This window comes from Diabrotica virgifera, chromosome 4 (genome assembly GCF_917563875.1).
Source record: "Diabrotica virgifera virgifera chromosome 4, PGI_DIABVI_V3a".
NCBI lineage: Eukaryota > Metazoa > Arthropoda > Insecta > Coleoptera > Chrysomelidae > Diabrotica > Diabrotica virgifera.
The window spans coordinates 117,845,365-117,869,018 of NC_065446.1; the positions used below are offsets into that span (position 1 = coordinate 117,845,365).

At 33.4% G+C, this 23,654-nt stretch overlaps 1 protein-coding gene across 1 annotated transcript in view; it reads left to right on the top strand.

Annotated features, from left to right (window-relative positions):
- The window catches only part of LOC114337499 (zinc finger CCHC domain-containing protein 8 homolog), an 83,502-nt gene that overhangs the window by 43,695 nt on the left and 16,153 nt on the right, over positions 1 to 23,654 (top strand). The window contains exon 3 of the mRNA XM_028287952.2: positions 12,768 to 13,074. Within this exon, the coding sequence (XP_028143753.1) occupies positions 12,768 to 13,074 (307 nt within the window). The remainder of the gene's footprint in view (positions 1 to 12,767; positions 13,075 to 23,654) is intronic.

The following is a 23,654-nucleotide window of genomic DNA, read 5'->3' on the forward strand; positions in this document are numbered from 1 at the left end:
AAATCAAGCGAGGGAGAAATATGTCATTTTCTCACTTATTGTACACTGTACTTTTTCTATGAACGCGTTGTTGTCAAGAGTTCAAACTTCAAAATTAAATAATGTAGGTGCTTTTAGGTATATTACATGCCTAAATTAAAATAAAATACATATACATACACTGCGATGAAAAAAAAATCGATCCACTAAAAATTTGGTCATTTTTGAAGTTTCGAAATTCCTAAACCCGTTGTTCGATTTAAGTGATTTTTTTTACCACGTTATAGCCTTATTCATTGACAATATCGCTGTAATAATATTGTTGCTAGACACTCAAACTGTCATTGTATACTGAGTGTACGAATCCAACTGTGTTTTTTCTCAAAGTTCGCTACACCTTGTGGACTATTCTAGCACTTATAAAATACTCAAATTAAAACCTAACTATAGCCTCAGGTTTTCTTAACATTTTGTCTTTCGATTCATTCGCTTATGTTGGATAATAAAGAAGTTAGGTATTTTAACAACTGGCCATGTTCGTCATCAGTACAGGGTTTTTTTGAAATAAGTGCGGCAAACTTTAAGGGGTAATTTTACACATGAAAATAATGACAGTTTGCTTAATAATCATATGTCCGCAAATGCTTCGATTCCGAGATACGGGATGTTCAATATTTTTTTACAAACTAACAATTTATTTATTGCTTTAAAATCAGTTGAGATATGCAAAACAAATTTGGTGGGTTTTAAGACGTAGTTATTGCACATTGTTTGACATACAATTAAGAATTTTATATTCACCATTGGCGTGTGTACGGGTAATATTATGGGTCATAATACCCGTTTGCGCGCCAATGGTGAATATAAAATTCTTAATTGTATGTCAAAAAATGTGCAATAACTACTTCTTAAAACCCACCAAATTTGATTTGCATGTCCCAACTGGTTTTAAAGCAATAAATGAATCGTCAGTTTGTAAAAAAATATTGAACATCCCGTATCTCGGAATCGAAGCATTTGCGGACATTATGATTATAAAGCAAATTGTGATTATTTTCTCATGTAAAATTACCCCCTAAAGTTTGTCACACTTATTTAGAAACACCCTGTACTGATGACGAACATGGCCAGTTGTTAAAGTACCTAACTTTTTCATTATCCAATATAAGCGAATGAATCGAAAGACAAAATGTTAAGAAAACCTGGGGCTATAGTTAGGTTTTAATTTCAGTATTTTATAAATGCTAGAATAGTCTACAGGGTGATGCGAACTTTGAGAAAAAGGCACAGTTTGATTCGTACACCCGGTATACAATGACAGTTTGACTGTCTAGCAACAATATTATTACAGCGATATTGTCAATGAATAAGGCTATAACGTGGTAAAAAAGTCACTTAAATCCAACAACAGGTTTAGTAAATTCGAAACTTTAAAAATGACCAAATTTTTAATGGATCGATTTTTTTGCACCGCAGTATATATGTAGGTATTTAATATTCTTAATATTCATATACATTTAAAATTATAATTAACAGTTATATTTGAATTACGATTAAAAGGAGAAAGTTAGAATATCTGGGACATATAATGATATACGGCACTAAATACAGATTATTGAAAATAATCCTTCAAGGCAAAGTATTCGGAAAGCGAGTAATTGAGAGAAGTAGAATATCATGGTTAAAGAACCTGAGTAAATAGTTCTCCAAAACAACAACTAATCTATTTAAAGCATGAGTTAATAAAATAATTATAGCCAGAATGATCGCTAATATTCGAAACGAATAGGCACCAAAAGAAGAAGTTACATTTGAACAGTTTTGAAAGGTAATTTCTGGTAAGTTTTGCTTCAACACATTTTCTACTGACGAAATTCCCCGTTTAGGACTGGGCCTCTTCAGGGTTTATATTCAAGCTTGGAAAGTTGACAACAATAATTGTGTTTGTATTGTGCATGTTACCATGGAAACGGCCATCATATGTATTCCGTCACGATGTAAACACATGGAAAACCGGCGGAGAACCAGTGAGAAATTATTTCTTATAGTCCTGTCGCCAGGGGGGGTACAACGGCCTCCTATATTCAGATGAACTTATCCAAGTTTTTATTATGTATTTTGGCCCGTAGAACACGAAATTTTTGGGTAACAGTTGATCCGGATGTCGACAAGATTGTTATAAACAAAGAAGTTGAGGAATTACATAACAGCGATTTCTCGCAAAACAAAACATGTTTTTGTATTTTTTGGGCCATTCTAACCAAAAAATGTTCCTACAAGTTTTTTCGTAGGATGCATAGTTTTCGAGATAAACGCGGTTGAACTTTCAAAAAATCGAAAAATTGTAATTTTTGAACCCGAATAACTTTTGATTAAAAAATAAAATAGCAATTCTGCTTACCGCATTTGAAGTTCAAGTCAAATTCTATCGGTTTCGAATATATACATTGCTAAAAATGTATGCGTTTATTGCTAAAAAAAGCTATAAATACATAGTGTTTCCCGTGCCTAATACATGCGTTTACATGCATGCTACGTAGAAATAGCCTCGCTTGCACTTGTACCTACTCTACCTACTCGTTCGATTTTAAATGAGAAGTCATTGAAAACATCACTCCAGCACTAGGTGTTTATACTTTTGTTTAACAATAAAATAATAAGTTTTTAGCAATGCAAATAACTAAAACCGATATACTTTGACTTGAACTTTCAAATGCGGTAAGCAGAATTGCTATTTTATTTTTTAATCAAAAGTTATTCGGGTACAAAAATTGCAATTTTTCGATTTTTTGAAAGTTCCACCGCGTTTATCTCGAAAACTATGCATCCTACGAAAAAATTTGTAGGAACACTTCTTGGTTAGAATGGCCCAAAAAATACAAAAACATGTCTTGTTTTGCGAGAAATCGCTGTTATGTAATTCCTCAACTTCTTTGTTGATAACAATCTTATCGACATCCGGATCAACTGTTACCCAAAAAATTCGTGTTCTACGGGTCAAAATACATAAAAAAAACTTGGGTAAGTCCATCTGAATACAGAAGGCCGTTGTACCCCCCCTGGCGACAGGACTATTACTGCAATGGCCGACTTTTCTCACTGCGTGATAAATTTTTCGTTTTGAATGTATGTACGTAGTGAGAGAAGTTGCACATTGTATAGCGTCCATAGAAAAACTTATTTATTTTATTTAATACTTATAAATGATTTATCTATCCACTTCATTAAAAATATATACAAAACCTAACACATAATAATTCCAAAAATTTAAAAAAGGTCTGTCCTCACCTTGACAAGTCCCTTTCAGTTTTTCGAGTAGGGAAGCCATGCTGCTTTCGAGTACTAATATAAAAATCTATTAACATCGACATTATGTCGTACTACAATAGTACAATTAAAGAAATAATTATGTAATTTTGAAGGCTATATCGCTGGTACCTATGATTAATGTGATTCCTAATACATTTCCAGTGAAAATAATAACTCTTTGATAAGTGTTGGCGATACAATTTTTTTTATATGCGTGTCCGCGAAGATTATAGCTCCCAAAATATTTATAACGAAAAGATTTAGTTTATAATAGATGCCGACGAAAAGAATTATTTCCCTTTCTGTTTCTGTTTCTGCCGACGAAAAGCATTATTTCTGAGAACTGTTTAGTAATTATAATTTTCGTGGACCCACAAACAGAAATGATGTTTTTTGCTGATACTCCTCAAAAAATAAATTTTCTCGCTAACGGTTTATTAGGGATTATAATTTTCAGAATCATATAATCGAAAATAATATTTTTCGCGGCGTTCATTGAAAGTTCTACTCTTAACGGCATTTTTCGGAGTTATACTTTTCGTAGGCGGCGGCGATATATCAACTAGTGGGCTAGTTTCAATTACTACTCAGAATGGCACTGAAGATGATCTGACTAGATCGAAAACGTTCTGATGTTCTGATAAAAAACTAAAAAAATCCGTGCTCAATATTTTTCAAAAATATCGAATGATACCAAACACGACTCTCCACGGAGAGGTGTGGGGGTAAATTTAACACGGAGAGTTGTGGGGGGTAAATTTAAAATTTTAAATACCCGCGATATTTCGCGAAATTAATATCATATCGAAAAACTGAAAAATACACTTATTCAATATTTTTGGAAAATCTATCGAATGGCATCAAACAACCCTCCACGGAGGTGGGGGGTTGTTGATGCCATTTACTTTAAAATTTTAAATAGGAGCCCCCATTTTTTTATTCCAGATTTGGATTCCTTACGTAAAAATAAGTAACTTTTATTCGAGACATTTTTTCGAATTATGGATAGATGGCGCTATAATCGGAAAAAACGATTATTGGAAATGAAAAATTAAATTTAAAATGGAAAGTCCCCACTAAAATTGAAAACTTAACTTTTTTTGGTTTTAGGACCCAATGTTCACAACCCAATCGATCCCCATAACGCTCGAATGACTGCACACTTAGCATACTTTCCTCCCCTACTATTATCCTGACTTATGCGTTTCATTCACTTTGTAAAGCTTTTTTGCCGGCACTGTACTTGTGTTGCTTGGTTGATTGGTGGATTGTTTACTGAACCAATGGACTCGAATGTATCTACCACACTGCGAATAGTCCACTTGGCTTTTATATATTATCAAAAAGTCTTTGATATTATTGAATACTGGTTAGTTATAAGATTTTTAAAAACTGTAAGAATCGACTGTAGGTTTAGCTAATAAAAAATATACACGAAAATTTCTTATTACGTGTAGTGCAGTCAGTGAAGGTGAATATGAGCTTTACCTCCGATTTAGTTGAACCTCCATCGATTTTTATAAAAATTGGTGAGTGGTTAGAGGATACCTCAAGGAACAAAAGTGACATAGTGCCAAATTGCGCTTTTTGCATTTTAGGGGTGAAATCGACCCCTTTTTTAAATTATTTTTTATATTTCTGAAAGGGCAGTCAATGAAGATTTTTACCTCCGATTTCGTTGAATCTCCATCGATTTTCATGAAAATTGGTGAGTAGTTAGAGATACCTCAAGAAATAAAAGTTATATGGTGCCAACTTGCGCTTTTTGCATTTTAGGGGTGAACTCCACCTTTTTTTTTATTATTTTTTATATTTCTGAAAGTGCAGTCACTAAAGATTTTTACCTCCGATTTCATTGAACCTCCATCGATTTTCATGAAAATTGGTGACTGGTTAGAGGATACTTTAAGAAACAAAACTGATACGGTGCGCTTTTGCGCTGGTGAACTTGCGTTTTTTATATTTTAGGGGTGAAATCAACTCTTTTTAGTCTAAGAGCTAGTGAACCCTCCGACTAACGGTCGTCCTGTAAGGCTAGAAATTTGTCTAGTGATAATTCATAGCACACCAAGGCTAAAAACCATGGCCTGGCAGGCATCAGCCGTGCACGTGTATCTACCAGGCGAATCGAAAAGTGCAAATTTAGGGGATAAAATAAACTTTCTCCTGTAAAGTTTAAATTTAAGTATGTGTTTGAGTAAGTCATTTAGAAGAAATGTGTACAATGACAGGCGATTCTGAAGAGCATAAGACCTTGCCAGGCGAGGGGAAAGATTAGGGGTTTTTCCTAAAATTATCTTTTTTTGCATCGAACAAAGTTTTTTTTAGGTTTTTTGAATCATTCCAAACAGAAAAGGTCTTTAGTGACTTTTCTCTTAGGTTAATAGTTTTTGTTATATAAGCGATTAAAAATTTTGAAAATTGCGAAATCGGCTATTTTTAACCCTAAATCGGACATTTAACTAAACATTTCAATGTTGCCAAGGTAGGTAGATATTCTTTAAACATTGATGGATGAAATCCCGAAGAGTTTTTTGCAATACAATATGGAAAACCCCTTTGTTTTTTAATTGCTAATCAAGCGGGAGCGACACTGTAGTATAAATGAGGACGTTTGAGTTTGCATAAATTCATTATCTCGAGAATGGGCAAATTTGAAGAGAAATCCTCAGACAGGTCGATTTTTATTTTTAAATTAGGTGTTTTTGGCATATATATAATACTAGTGACGTCATCCATCTGGGCGTGATGACGTAATCGATGATTTTTTTAAATGAGAGTAGGAGTTGTATGATCGCTCATATGAAAGGTTATTTAATTCTCTATTCAGTAATATAAACCTTAACATAATTATTTATACAGGGTGTACAAACAATTTTTTTCTTCTTTTTGTCTAAATTAATTTAATAAATTTTTTTTTATAGACCCTATATAAATAATTATGTTAATGTCTATATTACTGAATAGAAAATTAAATAACCTTTCAAATGAGCTATCACACAACCCCTACTCTCATTTAAAAAAATCATCGATTACGTCATCACGCCCAGACGGATGACGTCACTAGTATTATATATATATGCCAAAAAGTCCTAATTTAAGACTAAAAATGACCTGTCTGATGATTTCTCTTTAAATTTCCCCTTTCTCGAGATAATGAATTTATGCAAACTCAAACGTCCTCACTTCTACTACAGTGTCGCGCCCGCTTGATTAGCACTTAAAAAACAAAGGGGTTTTCGATATTGTATTGCAAAAAACTCTTCGGGATTTCATCAATCAATGTTTAAAGAATATCTACCTACCTTGGCAATATTGAAATTTTTAGTTAAATGTCCGATTTAGGGTTAAAAATGGCCGATTTCGCAATTTTCACAATTTTTAATCGCTTATATAACAAAAACTTAAGAGAAAAATTACCTAAGACCTTTTCTGTTTGGAATGATTCAAAAAACCTAAAAAAACTTTGTTCGATGCAAAAAAAATAATTTTATAAAAAAGCCATAATCTTTCCCCTCGCCTGGCGAGGTCTTATGCTCTTTAGAATCGCCTGTCATTGTACACATTTCTTCTAAATTACTTACTCAAACACATACTTAAATTTAAACTTTACAGGAGAAAGTTTATTTTACCCCCTAAATTTGCACTTTTCGATTCACCTAATAGATACACGTGCACGGCTGATGCCTGCCAGGTCATGGGTTTTAGCCTTGGTGTGCTACGAATTATCACTAGATAAATTTCTAGCCTTACAGGACGACCGTTAGTCGGAGGGTTCACTAGCTCTTAGACTATTTATAACAATGCACATTTCACCGTACTGGCGCAAGTAATCTAGTTTAATTGAATAGAATAAATATTTTTAAACATTTATATGAATGATTTATAATTTTAATTATTTTTTAAGCTCTTTTAACAGCCACCCCTGTAATCGAAAATCATGAAAAAAATATATTTGATTGAATATTTTCACGGGCGAATTAATAAAATTTGATAATAAATAATATACACGTAATAAATTGTTGTTGCAATTAATGTTTGGCAAGAATCCACAATAATTCACACACAAAAGCAGTTAGGTACCTATGTGGAATACAGGGTGTGAATATTGCTATGAAATTAACAAAAAAAACGTTAACTTTTAAACTGCTTTATATAACATTACAAAACCTTATATTTTAAGAAAGGAGATATCGAGGAGAATCCAAAAATATAAAATATACAGGGTGTTACATTAAAAAAAGATGTTTTTTTCAACTTTTCAATACAGGTGGCCCTGTATATTTGGAAATATTTTTAAATTCTGAATCTATCTATGCCCCAATCTTATCTAACTAAATTTTTGTCGTATCTCTTACAACAAACGAGTAATTGGACTTCTCCGCATCCTTTATACATCCAAAATCTGCTACAAAAATTTTTCCAAAAAAATGTTATTGGTTTTTTTAGAATAACTCCGTTAATTTTTATGATATCAGGTTTATTCGACAACCGTTTCAAAGAAAATTGCAAGGGCTATAACATCGTATTAAACTTAATCGTCTAAATCCATTATTTTTTAAAAGACAAAAGGTTAAAGGCCCCGGTTACATGATACAGTAAAATTTAGGCTTTAAACGTTTCTATCTCGGTTATTTTTTATCATACAAAAATTAAAAGATAAGTAAAAGCTTTCTCAACCGGTAAACTAAAATTTATTTCTTCATCATTTCTTACGTATATCGAGTATTTTTGGAGTTATTATCAAAAGAAAATGAAATTTACGAAAATTTGAAAAATTCTGATTTTTTAAATCATTTTTTTTTCTTCAAAAATATGCATTCTAAACCAGTTAAATTTTAGAGGTCAAGACACATGTTAAAATAAAGAAAGTATTATAGGGATTACCCTAAATTTTATTTTTTGTTGAAATGACGTACCATGTTTTATTTTTAATTTTTTTCTAAACAATTCGAAAGGGTCCTCTTATTTTCATTATAACTTGTTTGCTTTTAATGATATCGAATTCTTCTATAGCTTTTTTGATAGGTATTTCTAATTACTTTAAAAAATGTTTAGTATAGCTATATTTAATAAAATGCATCGTTTTCGTGTTGTTCAAGCTTGAATACTTAGATTTGAGTACTCGCCGAAAAAAAAAATACATTTAATTAGCTATAACTCACTTTGTGTATACATTAAAAGGTTTTTATAAAAATATGTTCATTTAATTTTTTATTATATTCACTTTTGTTAATGACAACTTTTCTGAAAAAACTTACTGTTTTTGAGTTATTTAAGAAAAACCGTGTTAAAAATCATGCATTTTTTCACGGAAAATCAAAATTTTTGATCTTTAGTAACTCAAAAACTATTGATTTATTTGAATAACTTTATCTAACAAATTTTACTTAAAATTAGACCTTCTATTAATTTCTGGGGGTATTTTTAATAAAATAATTTCCACCCCCGAAAAGGGGGCATCACCCCTCAGGGTAAAAACGCAAATTGGCACCATGTCACCTTTGTTTCTTGAGGTATCTTCTAACTACTCACCAATCTTCATAAAGATCGATGGAGGTTCAACGAAATCGGAGGTGAAAACCTTCAGTCACTGCACTAATGTTGCAATAGGGGAAAACACCAAAACTAATAAAATACCAGTAAGTAGGGGAATTAAACAAGGAGATACGAAATCGCCTAAATTATTCACGTTCGTACTCGAAGATTTTGTAAAAAAACTAGAGTTGTACTCAATTTTAATTCAATTCTCTACTAAGGTATTTCTTCACCACAAACACCAGTGGCATCACTGAAATTAGTAAATACTTGGTTTCTCATTTTTGTTCATTTTGCAGGATTTTCCTATACAGTGGAACCCCTATAAGTCGGCCTCCGATAACCCAGAAATCCGGATAACCCGGACCGATTTTCGTCAGGCAAAACAAACATTTTTTCACTTTGACTAAGTTTTCTACCAAGAAATAAACAATACTGTATACAACTGTACGTAATTTAGATGTACTGTGCATATGTATTTCATGTTTTTGTAATTATAATGGAGTTTATCTGTAAGTAGGTATACCGTATGTCGTATGTTATTAATTTTTACCATATTCTCCGGCTAACCCAGATTTTCGATAACCCGGATCGGCCGCGGTCCCGATTAATCCGACTTATCGAGGTTTCACTGTATTTCAGATTTTTTTTATAATAGGCTGCATACAGTTAAATGTCTTGAATAAAGAATTTTATACATTACTGACAAATAACTCTCCTGTATATGTTACAAAAGTAACTAATAGCTTAGATGTTACTTCTTTAATGCCTGGTTGCACCAACAAATCTTAAGCTCCAGCTTAACTAAGCTCAGCTTATAGATCAATAATTTTGGATTTTTATCTAAGCACGTCTTAACTGAGACGAAGTTGAAGATGCAATCCACGTGGCAAGCTGAAAATTGATTTAAGACTCAATGGTGCAACGCGTATGTTTAGTAAGCTGAGCTTAAGTCACGTCTTAAGCTTAAGGGGTTACATAGGTCTTACGGGTAAAAAAAGTGACTTTTAAAAAAATTATATCTCGAAAACTAAAAATTATTTTTATTTATAATTGGAACATGTAAAAGTGTAGTACTTAAGGTACTCTCAAAAAATTTTCAGCCGAAAATATTCATTTTTGTAGAGTTGACTGCAACTTTTCGACAACAGCCCTTTTTTTGCGGTGGGCACCATAACTAAGTCCAGTCTCATCTGAAATCAAAAAATCAAAAAGTTTCTTGTAGTTTATACCTCTGGCTAGTGAATGAACGAAGGAATTTATATTAGGTGAAATTGTTTTTGTTTTATAAAAAAAACTACTTTAAAAATGGTCTTTTTTGAAAAAATGAGAAAAATTGGGGTCGAAAATGTGTTTACACTTATGGAAAATCTTCAAATTTCATTTTTTTTTTAAATTCCTTCGTTCATTCACTAGTCAGATGTACCTATAAACTGCATAGTCCAGGGCGCATCTGTTTTGAGATGGACATTGAGAGGTGACTCAAATTTTTTTTCAGAAATTGCTTGAAAATAACTCAAATAATTTTAATAATAATATCTGAGTTATCCTCCCACTCAAAATGGTCCAGAACATTGTTTAAATAATCAAAATGTCAAAATATGAAGGAAAAATTCGATTTTTTTATTGGTTTTTTGCTTATAACTTTAAAACTATTCATTTCTGAGAAAAGTTGTACTGACATAAAAGTTGCGTAATTAAATTTCCTACAATATAGAATTGGTTAATGATTTAAGTATTCGCATTTTACGTTTTTCAACAATTTATGCTACACTTAGGACCTTCATATTTTGCCCAGAAAAACGTTATGATATAGTAAAACAACACTGTAAATTTTATTAAGATCGGTTTAATAGATTTTGCAAAATAAATTTTGCAATCCAGCTTTCGCAAAAGAAATCTTTTTTTTTAATGTTGCAGTACTGAAAATAAAGCAGATAGCAAGTTGAATTTTTTTTGCTTATAGAAGTGTACTGTACCTTTCATTTGCAATTTGCAAAATTAAAATCGATTAATTACCACGGCGTCAGGAAATTTTTTAAATAAACATTAATTTTTGGTGCTACGCGCAGGACACCGATGTTAGATTCACACAAGTTGACTTCCACCAAAATTTCTTCCAATCTTGATCTAATATATTATTTTCTTACTCTATATTTTGTTGTATTTTAATATTTTAATTCCACGAAAATCAAACTAATTTTATTATTGTTTGTGAAATATTGTTTAAACAATTGCATATGTTTAAAAATAATAAACTTTTATTCTCTAAGTTAAAATATATGAACAAAGAAAGTTTTTGCTAAAAAAAGTGTTATTTCAAAGGATAGAGTATGTGTTTTTATTTTGCTATAAACAAATTTATTTATTTATATCGAAATGTAATAAAAATTAAAATGTATCAATCATTATCAAAGGTCATTGGAATGCCCAATCAGAGCAAACTATCCGCTGTCCTGCGCGTAGCACCAATAATTAATGTTTATTTAAAAAAATTCCTGACGCCGTGGTAGTTAATAGATTTTAATATTGCAAATTGCAAATGAAAGGTACAGTACACTTTATAAACAAAAAAAATTTCAACTTGCTATCTGCTTTATTTTCAGTCCTGTAACATTTTGAAAAAATGAATTTTTTTTGTGAAAGCTGGATTGCAAAATTTATTTTGGAAAATCTATTCAACCGATCTTAATGAAATTTACAGTATTGTTTTACTGTGCATATCATAAAGTTTTTCTGGGTGAAATATGAAGGTCCAAGTGTAGCATAAATGGTTGAAAAACGTAAAATGCAAATACTTGTTTTTGTATGATTTTTTCGCAATTATTGCTATTTTGCAACAAGGGTGACTATTTTTTAAATTTTTGACCAATTCTATATTGTAGGAAATTTAATTACGCAACTTTTATAACAGTACAACTTTTCTCGGAAATGAATACTTTTAAAGTTATAATCAAAAAACGAAGAAAAAATCGACTTTTTCCTTCATTTTTTGACATTTTGATTATTTAAACAATGTTCCGGACCTTTTTGAGAGGGAGGAACCAAATAATAATATTTGAGTTATCTTCAAGCAATTTCTGCAAAAAAAATTGAGTCACCTCTTAACGTCCAAATGTACTAATATGTTTACAGATGCACCCTGGTCTAAAAGAAACTTTTTGATTTTTTGATTTCAGATGAGACTGGACTTAGTTATGCTGCCTACCGCAAAAAAGGGCTGTTGTCGAAAAATTGCAGTCAACTCTACAAAAATGAATATTTTTGGCTGAAAATTTTTTTGAGAGTACCTTAGGTACTGTACTTTTACGTGTTCCAATTATAAATAAAAATAATTTTTAGTTTTCGAGATATCATTTTTTTAAACAGTCACTTTTTTACCCGCAAGACCTATGTAACCCCTTAAGATATGTTGATGCCACCATGCAATAAGTAACGTTTACACGTATCCAGTAACTGGCGCCAGTCTCACTGGAATGCGAGTGCTTGACTAAGACAGCGCTGGATAGGTTCGTTTACACGTATCCAGTAACTGGCGCCAATCTCACTGGCACTCTTATTAAAAATCCTAATACGGCCACTGAAACCACAGGTACGACAGCGCCAGCGACTGGAACGCTGTGTTTACACGTGTCTACAACCACTGGCACGGGGTTAGAGGGGACGCGGACGAGTGCCACTGGCACGAAAAATAGACCAGCCTTCTATTCGAGACAGCGCTGGCAGACAGCGCTGGACTGGAACAAAAAAGCGTTTACATGATGCCAGCACTGTCGTTCTAGTGCGACTGGCGTCAGTTACTGGATACATGTAAACGCGCCTTTAATGTGTGTTTTAAAGAAAGGAAAAAATTACGACTTTCTTAATTACTCGAAATCTTAATTAAAATATCTAGAATACAATTATTGCATAATTAATCCGTGCCAAAATCCGATTTTTAGTCGATACCACCTCGAGGAAGAACAGAAATACGCCCACTTAACGCCAGGTAAAATATCAGACAAACTGCGCGAGGCTCTGGGCATAAAACGTAACCAGTTACCTTCTTACATATATCAGATGAGGGGACACGGCTATCCCCCCGGATGGTTGGAGGAAGCCAAATTTGTGTACTCCAATTTGACGATGTTTGACAGCGACGGGAATAACGTACGGGCGAAGAATGTTAAGAAGAATCAAGGGCTCGACACCGAGAAGATTATAGAATATCCAGGATTCAATGTGCCGATGGAAAAGCATTGTAAAGATGTAAGTGTTTTTAGTTAGCTTTTTATTGTCGATTGTTAAATATACTTAGTTTGAAGATGGCTCTGAGCAGCAAAGGTTCATTACTTCTTCCTCTTCCTCAGTTTTTCCCTTTTCAGGGGTCACTGTTCTTTACTCTTCTTCGCCACTCATTTGTCAATCGTGTCTTCTTTAACTAAACATTTCTCTCTCGTCCTCTACCACACAGTCCTTCCATCTTCTACTCGGTTTTCCTCTACCTCTCCTTCCGTCAACTTCTAAAAGCTGTATCCTTCATCCCACATAGTTTTCATTTCTACGTTTAGTGTGATCAAACCATTGCAGTCTTTGTTCTTGAATCTTTTTTGGGGCTATAGTCTCAAATATACACTGCGGTGCAAAAAAATCGATCCACTAAAAATTTGGTTATTTTTGAAGTTTCGAATTTCCTAAACCTCTTGTTCGATTTAAGTGATTTTTGAAGTGAAAACTTCTTTAGGGACGTTGTGCGATTTTTGGATAGGGGAAAAAGCATTGAATTCGCGACCGTCATCGCGACCGTCATCGCGACCGTCATTGCGACCGTCATCGCTTATGCTATATGTTATTTGTATGTATATATAAATTGTATAGAAGTATTTAAATTTAGAATAAATGTAAAACCTATTTTAGGATGGGGAAAAAAGATTTATTTCGCGACCGTCATCTCTTCGACGAAATAAATTTTGTACGTATCTATATTATGTGTATATATACATAAATTGTATAGAAGTATTTAAATTTAAAATAAATGTAAAACCTATTTTTCGATAGGGAAAAAGGATTTATTTCGCGACCGTCATCTCTTCGGCGAAATAAATTTTGTACGTATATGTATTAAAGTGAAAACTTCTTTAGGGACGTTGTGCACTTTTTGGATGGGAAAAAGTATTAAATTGGCGACCGTCATTGCGACCGTCATCGCTTCGAAGAAAGAAATTTTTGAAGTGAAAACTTCTTGAGGGTCGTTATGCACTTTTTGGATGTGGAAAAAGTATTAAATTAGCGACCGTGATCGTTTCGACGAAATAAATTTTAGAAGGGAAAATTTCTTTAGCGACGTTGTGCACTTTTTAGATAGGGAAAAAGTATTGAATTAGCCAACATCATCGCGACCGTCATCGCTTCGGCAAAATAAATATTTAAAGTGAAAACTTCTTTTGGGGACGTTGTGCACTTTTTAGATGGGGATGAAGTATTGAATTAGCGGCCGTCATCGCTTCAGCGAAATAAATTTTTGAAGTAAAAGCTTCTTTAGGGACGTTGTGCTTTTTTTGGAAGGGGAAAAATTATTAAATTTGGATGGGGAGAAAATAATAAATAAGCGACAGTCATCGCTTCGATGAAATAAATTTGTGAAGTGAAAACTTCTTGAGGTACGTTGTGTACTTTTTGGATGGGGGAAAGGTATTGAATTAGGGACCATCATCGCTTCGACGAAATAAATATTTGAAGTGAAACTTCTTTAGGGACGTTGTGCACTTTTTGGATGGGAAAAAGTATTAAATTGGCGACCGTGATCGTTTCGACGAAATAAATTTTTGAAGTGAAAATTTCTTTAGCGACGTTGTGCACTTTTAAGATAGGGAAAAAGTATTGAATTAGCGAACATCATCGCTTCGGCAAAATAAATATTTAAAGTGAAAACTTCTTTTGGGGACGTTGTGCACTTTTTAGATGGGGATGAAGTATTGAATTAGCGACCGTCATCGCGACCGTCATCGCTTCAGCGAAATAAATTTTTGAAGTAAAAGCTTCTTTAGGGACGTTGTGCTTTTTTTGGATATGGAAAAATTATTAAATTTTAATGGGGAGAAAATAATAAATAAGCGACCGTCATCGCTTCGATGAAATAAATTTGTGAATTGAAAACTTCTTGAGGGACGTTGTGCACTTTTTGGATGGGGGAAAAGTATTGAATTAGGGACCATCATCGCTTCGACGAAATAAATATTTGAAGTGAAACTTCTTTAGGGACGTTGTGCACTTTTTGGATGGGAAAAAGTATTAAATTGGCGACCGTGATCGTTTCGACGAAATAAATTTTTGAAGCGAAAACTTCTTTAGGGACGTTGTGCTTTTTTTGGATATGGAAAAATTATTAAATTTTAATGGGGAGAAAATAATAAATAAGCGACCGTCATCGCTTCGATAAAATAAATTTGTGAAGTGAAAACTTCTTGAGGGACGTTGTGCACTTTTTGGATGGGGGAAAAGTATTGAATTAGGGACCATCATCGCTTCGACGAAATAAATATTTGAAGTGAAACTTCTTTAGGGACGTTGTGCACTTTTTCGATGGAAAAAGTATTAAATTAGCGACCGTCATCGCTTCGATGAAATCAATTTTTTAAGAGGAAACTTCTTGAGGGACGTTGTGCACCTTTTGGATGGGGAAAATATTAAATTAGAGACCTTTTATCGCTTCGACGAAATACATTTATGAAGTGAAAACTTCTTTAGGGACGTTGTGCACTTTTTAGATGGGGAAAAATTATTAAATTTGCGACCGTCATCGCTTCTACGAAATAAATTTTTGAAGTGAAATCTTCTTTAGGAACGTTGTGCACTTTTTGGATGGGGGAAAAGTGTTGAATTAGGGACCGTCATCACTTCGACGAAATAAATATTTGAAGTGAAACTTCTTTAGGGACGTTGTGCACTTTTTCGATGGAAAAAATATTAAATTAGCGACCGTCATCGCTTCGATGAAATCAATTTTTGAAGTGGAAACTTCTTGAGATACGTTGTGCACTTTTTGGATGGGGAAAATACTATATTAGCGAACCTTCATCGCTTCGACGAAATAAATTTTTGAAGTGAAAACTTCTTGAGGGACGTTGTGCACTTTTTGGTTAAGGAAAAATTATTAAATTAGCGACCGTCATCGCTTCGACGAAATAATTTTTTTAAGTGAAAACTTCTTGAGGAACGTTGTGCACTTTTTGGATGGGGAAAAGTATTGAATTAGGGACCGTAATCGCTTCGACGAAATAAATATTTGATGTAAAACTTGTTTAGGGACGTTGTGCACTTTTTCGATGTAAAAAAGTTTTAAATTAGCGACCATCATCGCTTCGACGAAATAAATATTTGAAGTGAAAACTTCTTGAGCGACGTTGTGCACTTTTTGGATGGGTAAAAAGTATTAAATTAGCGACCGTTATCGCTTCGACGAAATAAATTTTTGAATTGAAAATTTCTTTAGGGATGTTGTGCACTTCTTGGATGGGGAAAAAGTATTGAATTTGTGACCGAATCACTTCGCTGAAATAAATTTTGAACATATATAAATTATGTGTATGTATACATAAATAGCATAGGGCATACGCATCGCGTATATCGTATATGATATAGGTATAACACTTCTTTTAGGATGGGGTAAAAGCATTGAGCTTGTAATTTATATACTATAAGAAGTTTTCACTTCTGTCGACACTCCCACGAGTTCCTTCAATTTTTTTTACCACGTTATAGCCTTATTCATTGACAATATCGCTGTAATAATATTGTTGCTAGAGAGTCAAACTGTCATTGTATACCGGGTGAACGAATCAAACTGTGTCTTCTTCTCAAAGTTCGCATCACCCTGTGGACTATTCTAGCATTTATAAAATACTGAAATTAAAACCTAACTATAGCCCCAGGTTTTCTTAACATTTTGTCTTTCGATTCATTCGCTTATATTGGATAATAAAAAAGTTAGGTACTTTAACAACTCGCCGTGTTCGTCATCAGTACAGGGTGTTTCTAAATAAGTGTGACAAATTTTAAGGGGTAATTTTACATGAGAAAATAATGACAATTTTCTTTATAATCATAATGTCCGCAAACGCTTCGTTTCCGAGATACGGGATGTTCAATTTTTTTTACAAACTGACTATTTATTTATTGCTTTAAAACCAGTTGAGATATGCAAATCAAATTTGGTGGGTTTTAAGACGTAGTTATTGCACATTTTTTGACATTCAATTAAGAATTTTATATTTACCATTGGCGCGCAAACGGGTACTATGACCGATAATATTACCCGTACGCACGCCAATGGTGAATATAAAATTCTTAATTGTATGTCAAAAAATGTGCAATAACTACGTCTTAATATCCACCAAATTTGATTTGCATATCTTAACTGGTTTTAAAGCAATAAATAAATCGTCAGTTTGTAAAAAAATATTGAACATCCCGTATCTCGGAAACAAGCGTTTGCGGACGTATGATTATTAAGCAAACTGTCATTATTTTCATGTGTAAAATTACCCCTTAAAGTTTGCCGCACTTATTTCAAAAAAACCCTGTACTGATGACGAACATGGCCAGTTCTTAAAGTACCTAACTTTTTTATTATCCAACATAAGCGAATGAATCGAAACACCAAATGTTAAGAAAAGCTGAAGCTATAGTTAGGTTTTAATTTCAGTATTTTATAAGTGCTAGAATAGTCCACAAGGTGATGCAAACGCTGAGAAAAAGACACAGTTTGATTCGTACACCCGGTATACAATGACAGTTTGACTGTCTAGCAACAATATTATTACAGCGATATTGTCAATGAATAAGGCTATAACGTGATAAAAAAATCACTTAAATCGAACAACACGTTTAGGAAATTCGAAACTTCAAAAATGACCAAATTTTTAGCGGATCGATTTTTTTGCACCGCAGTGTATATAGGCTCTTTCTGGAACTGTGGTTCCAAATGCCGAATACGTGGTCATGAACCTGTAAAAGCGTATATTGTTTATACAATTCGAAATTACTTTCGTCCTTAAGGTTTTTGGCATCGCTGATTATGAATCTGACATTATTTTTTCTGAAAAACAAAATGGCGGATCCAACATGGCGGAAAGTAATTGAAAATATCAATAAAAACGCAAATTTTGTTGTCAAATTTGGTAGTTTAAGGTAGCTGATTACAAATCTAACATTACTTTTTTTTTAAACAAAATGGCGGATCCAATATGGCCGAAAGAAATTCGAAAATGTTATTTTAAACTCATATTTGTTTAAAATTTTATATTATAAGGGACTTTTGAAACTGCTGATTACCAATAATTTTTTTTATGAAGTACCATATTCAGAACCTATTATGTACAACTGCCCATACATACTTAACAATCGCCAGAATGATGTAATTTCCACTTTTGTATTCAAACAACTACCAGCAATGCATAGACAGTTCTAGGCAGCTAAACCAAAGTGATTCTGTATCTTCTTACTATATGTTTTAAGGGGCTATCCTAATATAAAAGTATGAAATTCATATACTTTTTTTGGGAATTTCTAAAATAAAAAGTACTGTACCAATTGTTTTGAAAATTTGCATGAGCATTTATTATAAAAAAAGTACATGTTAAACAATTTTCATAAAAAAATATTAAAAATTAAACGATTTATGCGCCATCTACTTTCACCGTGAAAATAAAAACAGGGCTCCACTGCTGCAGTGATTGAGACTAATAGAGATCCTGAAACATAAAATTTCAAAGTGATTATTGAAATATAAGTTATTTCCTATGCCATCAACTAGGATTTTTGAAAAATATTAAAATATGGAAAAATGACGAAGTGTTGAAATTTTTTTTTAAAATTAGCTAAAACATTTTCACTTTCAAAAACCGCCAAATTGACATTTTTTATCTGATCAAAAAACCCCTAGTTGATGGTATAGAAAATAACTTATATTTCAATAATATCTTTGAAATTTTATGTTTCAGGATCTCTATTAGTCCCAATCACTGCAGCAGTGAAGCTATGTTATTATTTTCACGGCGTCAGTAGATGGCGCATAATTCGTTTACTTTTAAATATTTTTTTATCAAAATTGTTTTACATGTACTTCTTTTTATAATAAATGCTCATGCAAATTTTCAAAACAATTAGTACAGTACTTTTTATTTTAGAAATACCCAAAAAAAAGTATATGAATTTCGTACTTTTACACTAGGATAGCCCCTTAAGAATAATAAACATTAGTCACAGAATTATGCAGAATTTTGTACTTTTTGAAGGTATCTTTACAAAATTTGATTATTTCAAGTATATTTTCACTATTTATGCATTAACAAATTTAAGACATTTATTGCTACTAAATCTTAAGTTCACTTACATCTGACATTACTATGCTTTTTCTCATGAGCATATTTCAGTGCGTCAGTTTTTCGATTTCATTCTAACGCATTAAATTGTATGTGACAGAAAAAAACGCACGTCGGTGATTACATTTCATCGGTGACATTTATAACATTTATTCTAGTTGTCAATAGATGGCGCTATAATCGAAAAAAATATTATTTACGAATTACATAATATATCTACGAATATAATCTGTACAATTTATAAGATTATACAAATCAAAGAAAATACCATTTTAGAAATGCAATAAACACAATTGATTGGTTTTTATGCCAAATTGCAAATAAAATGTGACAACTGTCAGATTTAACTAAAATGTCATGTCACTAAAACGTATATTATCACGGACTTACCTTTTTTTTCTATCATTTGTGACGCACTGAAAAATGCTCATGAAAAGAAGCACACATACTTAAAAAAAAAGAATCTGCTTTACAGCGATAAAATTGATAACCTACAAAACGTTTTACAGCGTTTTCAATATCCGCGTTCTTTTTCACTTTCTCTGCCAGCCAAAATAACCTCGGACATCGCTATGAACCAGAATACATCCAGTCGAATCCTTATACCTGCGTATTACGACTCTACGATAGTGTGAGGAAACAACTGTAAACATGAAAATCCCTAGATATGGACTTTTTTTCCCCTCATGACCACGTTTTCAGCATGTGGAACCACTGTGCGGCGTAATCAAGTCGTTTCTGATCCTGTTCCTTCTCGTCATACCCAGCATCCACCATAACATTTTCATTTCAGCTACCTTCAGCTTCTTTTCCTGAATCTTCTTTATAGACCGCACTTCACCGCCGTACACCAACGTAGGCGCATCACACTCTTGTATATACCTCCTTTCAGCCTTTTCCAGATTTTTCGATCACAGATTACTCCGGTCATTCGTTTCCAGGTATACCAACCAGCATGTATCCTGTGGACAATTTCTCGATCTAGTGTCCCATTTCCCGTTATGTAGAAGCCAAGGTATTTAAATTCTTCTACTCGCCCTAATTTTTTTCCAAGCAATTCTATGTCCCCAACCATTCCTGATCCTCCCAATCACATATACTCCGTTTTCGAACTACTACTACTATCGGTTTACAGCGTTCTCCGACGCCTTCTCACTCCTAACCGCCATTATTCTCTGTTCAACCATAGACCTGGAGGGATTTCTCTTTCCTCTAGTTCTTTTTCAATTCCCTCCCTCCAGCTTCTTCTCGGCCTTCCTCTTTTTCTTCTACCTTGTGGTGTCCATGCCAGAAACTGCTTAGGGATCCTGTCATCTGGCATTCTCTGTACATGGCTGTACCATACTAGTTGTTTTGTTTTTAGGTCATCAATTATTGTATGTGTGACTCCCATCATTTTTCGTATTCTCTCATTTGGTATCCGATCTCTTCTTGATTTGCCTGCTGCTCTTCCCCAGAAGTCCATTTATGTCAGAGTTGGGTCGGATACTGAAAAAAGTATCCGGATACCGGATACGGATACTCAAAATGTATCCGGACACTTTTTAAAAAAGTACGAATACTTTCATTTAAAAAAGTATTCGGATATAAGTATCCGGATATTTTTTTCGGATACTTCCTAGGATACTTTGAAGGATACTTTTTTTAAGAAGGACATAAATTATTAGTATTAGAACTATGTGATGTGCATGTATTTTTAATGTAATATATAATAATAAAAATACATTAAATGATGAAGAAAGAAATCAGAAAGTACTCAAAAAATTGTTTATTGCTTATGAATAATAAAACTAGAACATAAACTTACAAGGAAACATTAAATTAAAATAAAAACGTACTAATACAGAAAGTATTCCAATTGCTGACGAAGTCAGAAGTGAAGTGCCTTTGAATTTGCCTTTGTAAGTACCAATATCTCAAAGTGTTCATCGCTTAAAGCTTTTTTCAAACGTGTTACTGCCTGAGCTTTTGATATTGAATTGCCAGCGTCGGACCAGCCGAGTTTTCAAATTTTAAACTTTTTAGGGGGTGTACTTATTTGTACTTGTAGGTACACTAAAATAAAATTATAAATATTAAGATGTACTTTATTATAATCCGAAAAATAATTTCTTCTAAATATACAGGGTACAAAAAGGGGTTCTTGAAAAGAGAGATATAGAAAATACAAAAAATAAATGTAAGTAATTAATTAAACAACGTACTTATGAAGATTTATAACTGATTAGGTAAAAACAAAGCTTCATTAGCTATATAATAATATATTATAACGGTGAAGAGTGACGAGTACGAAAAATGGGATTTAACATATTAGACACATCTGGATTGAAGGAATGGCAGTTGCCTACGGCAGTTGTCTCTCTTATGCCTACGTTAGGTGCATTATCGGCGGGCGATAAATATTTAAAAGTATCCGAATATCAAAAAAAGTATCCGGATGCCGGATACTTTAAAATTTGATCACAGATACTGATACCGGATACAAAATTCAAAAAGTATCCGGATACAGCTTTCGGATACATAAAAAGTATCCGGATACTACCCAGCTCTGATTTATGTTACTAGTAACATTTGCTCCGTTCTTTGTTTCAGTGACCAAACTTCACTGTCATATGGTGATTATACTTTTAAGTATATGAGCTCTTTGTTCGCTTTAGATATTGTCTGGTCCCACAGAATGCCGTTTATCATGAATATGGCTTTTCTACCCTGTATGTTTCTGTCTTTTATAGCAGCATCGAGTGTTCCATCTTGAGTTATCTTTATGCCCAGGTACTTGTATTCATCGCAGTGTTTAATTTCTACCCCATCGTCTAATGTAATGGACTGCTTTGTTCCTCCAATACACATGGCTTGTTTTCTTAATGTTGACTTCGAGACCCCATTTGTTATATTCTTCTATTAGCTTCCGCGTCATGTAACTCAAGTCGTCATGATCCTGATCAATCAGAATTTGGTCATCAGCGAAACATAAAGTGGATAGTGTTGTTTCGTCATTGAGAGGGATTCCCATGCCATTACATTTTCTTTTCCACAGCTTGAGTGCTTGTTAAAGATAAATTTTAAAAAGAGTAGGCGAAATACAACAACCCTGCTTCAATCCTTTCGTGACCTTAAATCCCTCAGACATCCTTGATCCAGTTTAAATTTTTGCAGTCGTTCGATTATACAGACTGTGGACTGCTTTGATAGGACCATGTTTAATGTTGGTTTGATGTAGGGTTGGCCATAGTTTGCTGAGGGGCACACTGTCATAATGCTTTTTGTAAGTCTACGTATACCAGGTGAACTTCTTTATTGACGGCCGTTTTTTTCTCAATAACTTGCGTAATAGAGTACAGGTGGTCTACTGTGGACCGCCCAGCTCTAAAGCCAGCTTGCCCTCTACTTCGTAATCTCTATAGTCATTCTTTTGGTAATTCGTCACCATTTAAGCAGTCTTGGAAGAGTTTTCTTAGCTGTTCTTGGAGTTTGTCTGTACCGGCTTTCACTAATTCTGCAGGGATGTCACCAGGACCAGGGGATTTTCAATTTTTGAGAGATTTGGTTATTTCTTCTATCTCCGATTTACTTATTTGTAATGGTGATTAATTTATATGTATACCTATCGTGTTGTCTTCTATGTTAACAAATTCTGGTCTTTGTTCTGTTAGTAATTTTTTGAAATATTCTTCCCATTTTTCCGTTGTTATTGGTGATATAACGTCTCTTTTCTTATTAGTTCTCATATTTTTAATTAATCTCCAACTCTCTGTGCTTCTTCTACCTCCTATGTAAGTGTTGATTTTTTGGCAGTTCTTTTCCCATGATAACCTTAAGCCCTTCCTCTTCAATAGCCCCTTTTGCTCCTTCCTCTTCAGTAGCCCCTTTTGCTCCTTCCAACTTTTATTTGCTCTCCTATACTAACACGATATCGTCAGCGAAGAGAATTGAGCATCCTCCCTTACCTTCTCTGTCATTGCAAAGGTAGCTCTCTTTTTTACTTGCCACATCTCTATCTCTGTCAACTGTTTTTAAGCAAACAAAGTATCTGTTGTCCTCCTTCTTGGCATAAACCTAAACTGTCGTTCTCCTATCGATGTCTCTCCTTAACCGTCTATAGGTCTCTCCCAAATTTTTCATTGTGTGCGACATTAATTTTATGCATCTAAAGTTTTACAATGCTGAATGTCCCCGACATATTTATACAATGATACCATCTGACTCTCTCTCTCTCTCCATGCATTGGGCAACCTTTCTTTCTCATATATCCATTCATCATTTCCCACAAAATATCAACCCCTTCCTCTCCTAGAACCACTACTGCCTTAGCATTCTTCATCCTATTTAAAGCCTCGACAACCTCGTCTCTCGCTATCTCCGGTATTACATTCCCATTTGGGATTCCTCATCCTCTGTCTCTCCTCTGATGTTCTTCGTTTAGCAAACCTCTAAAGTAGTCATAGTCTAAGATCCGAACATAGGTCG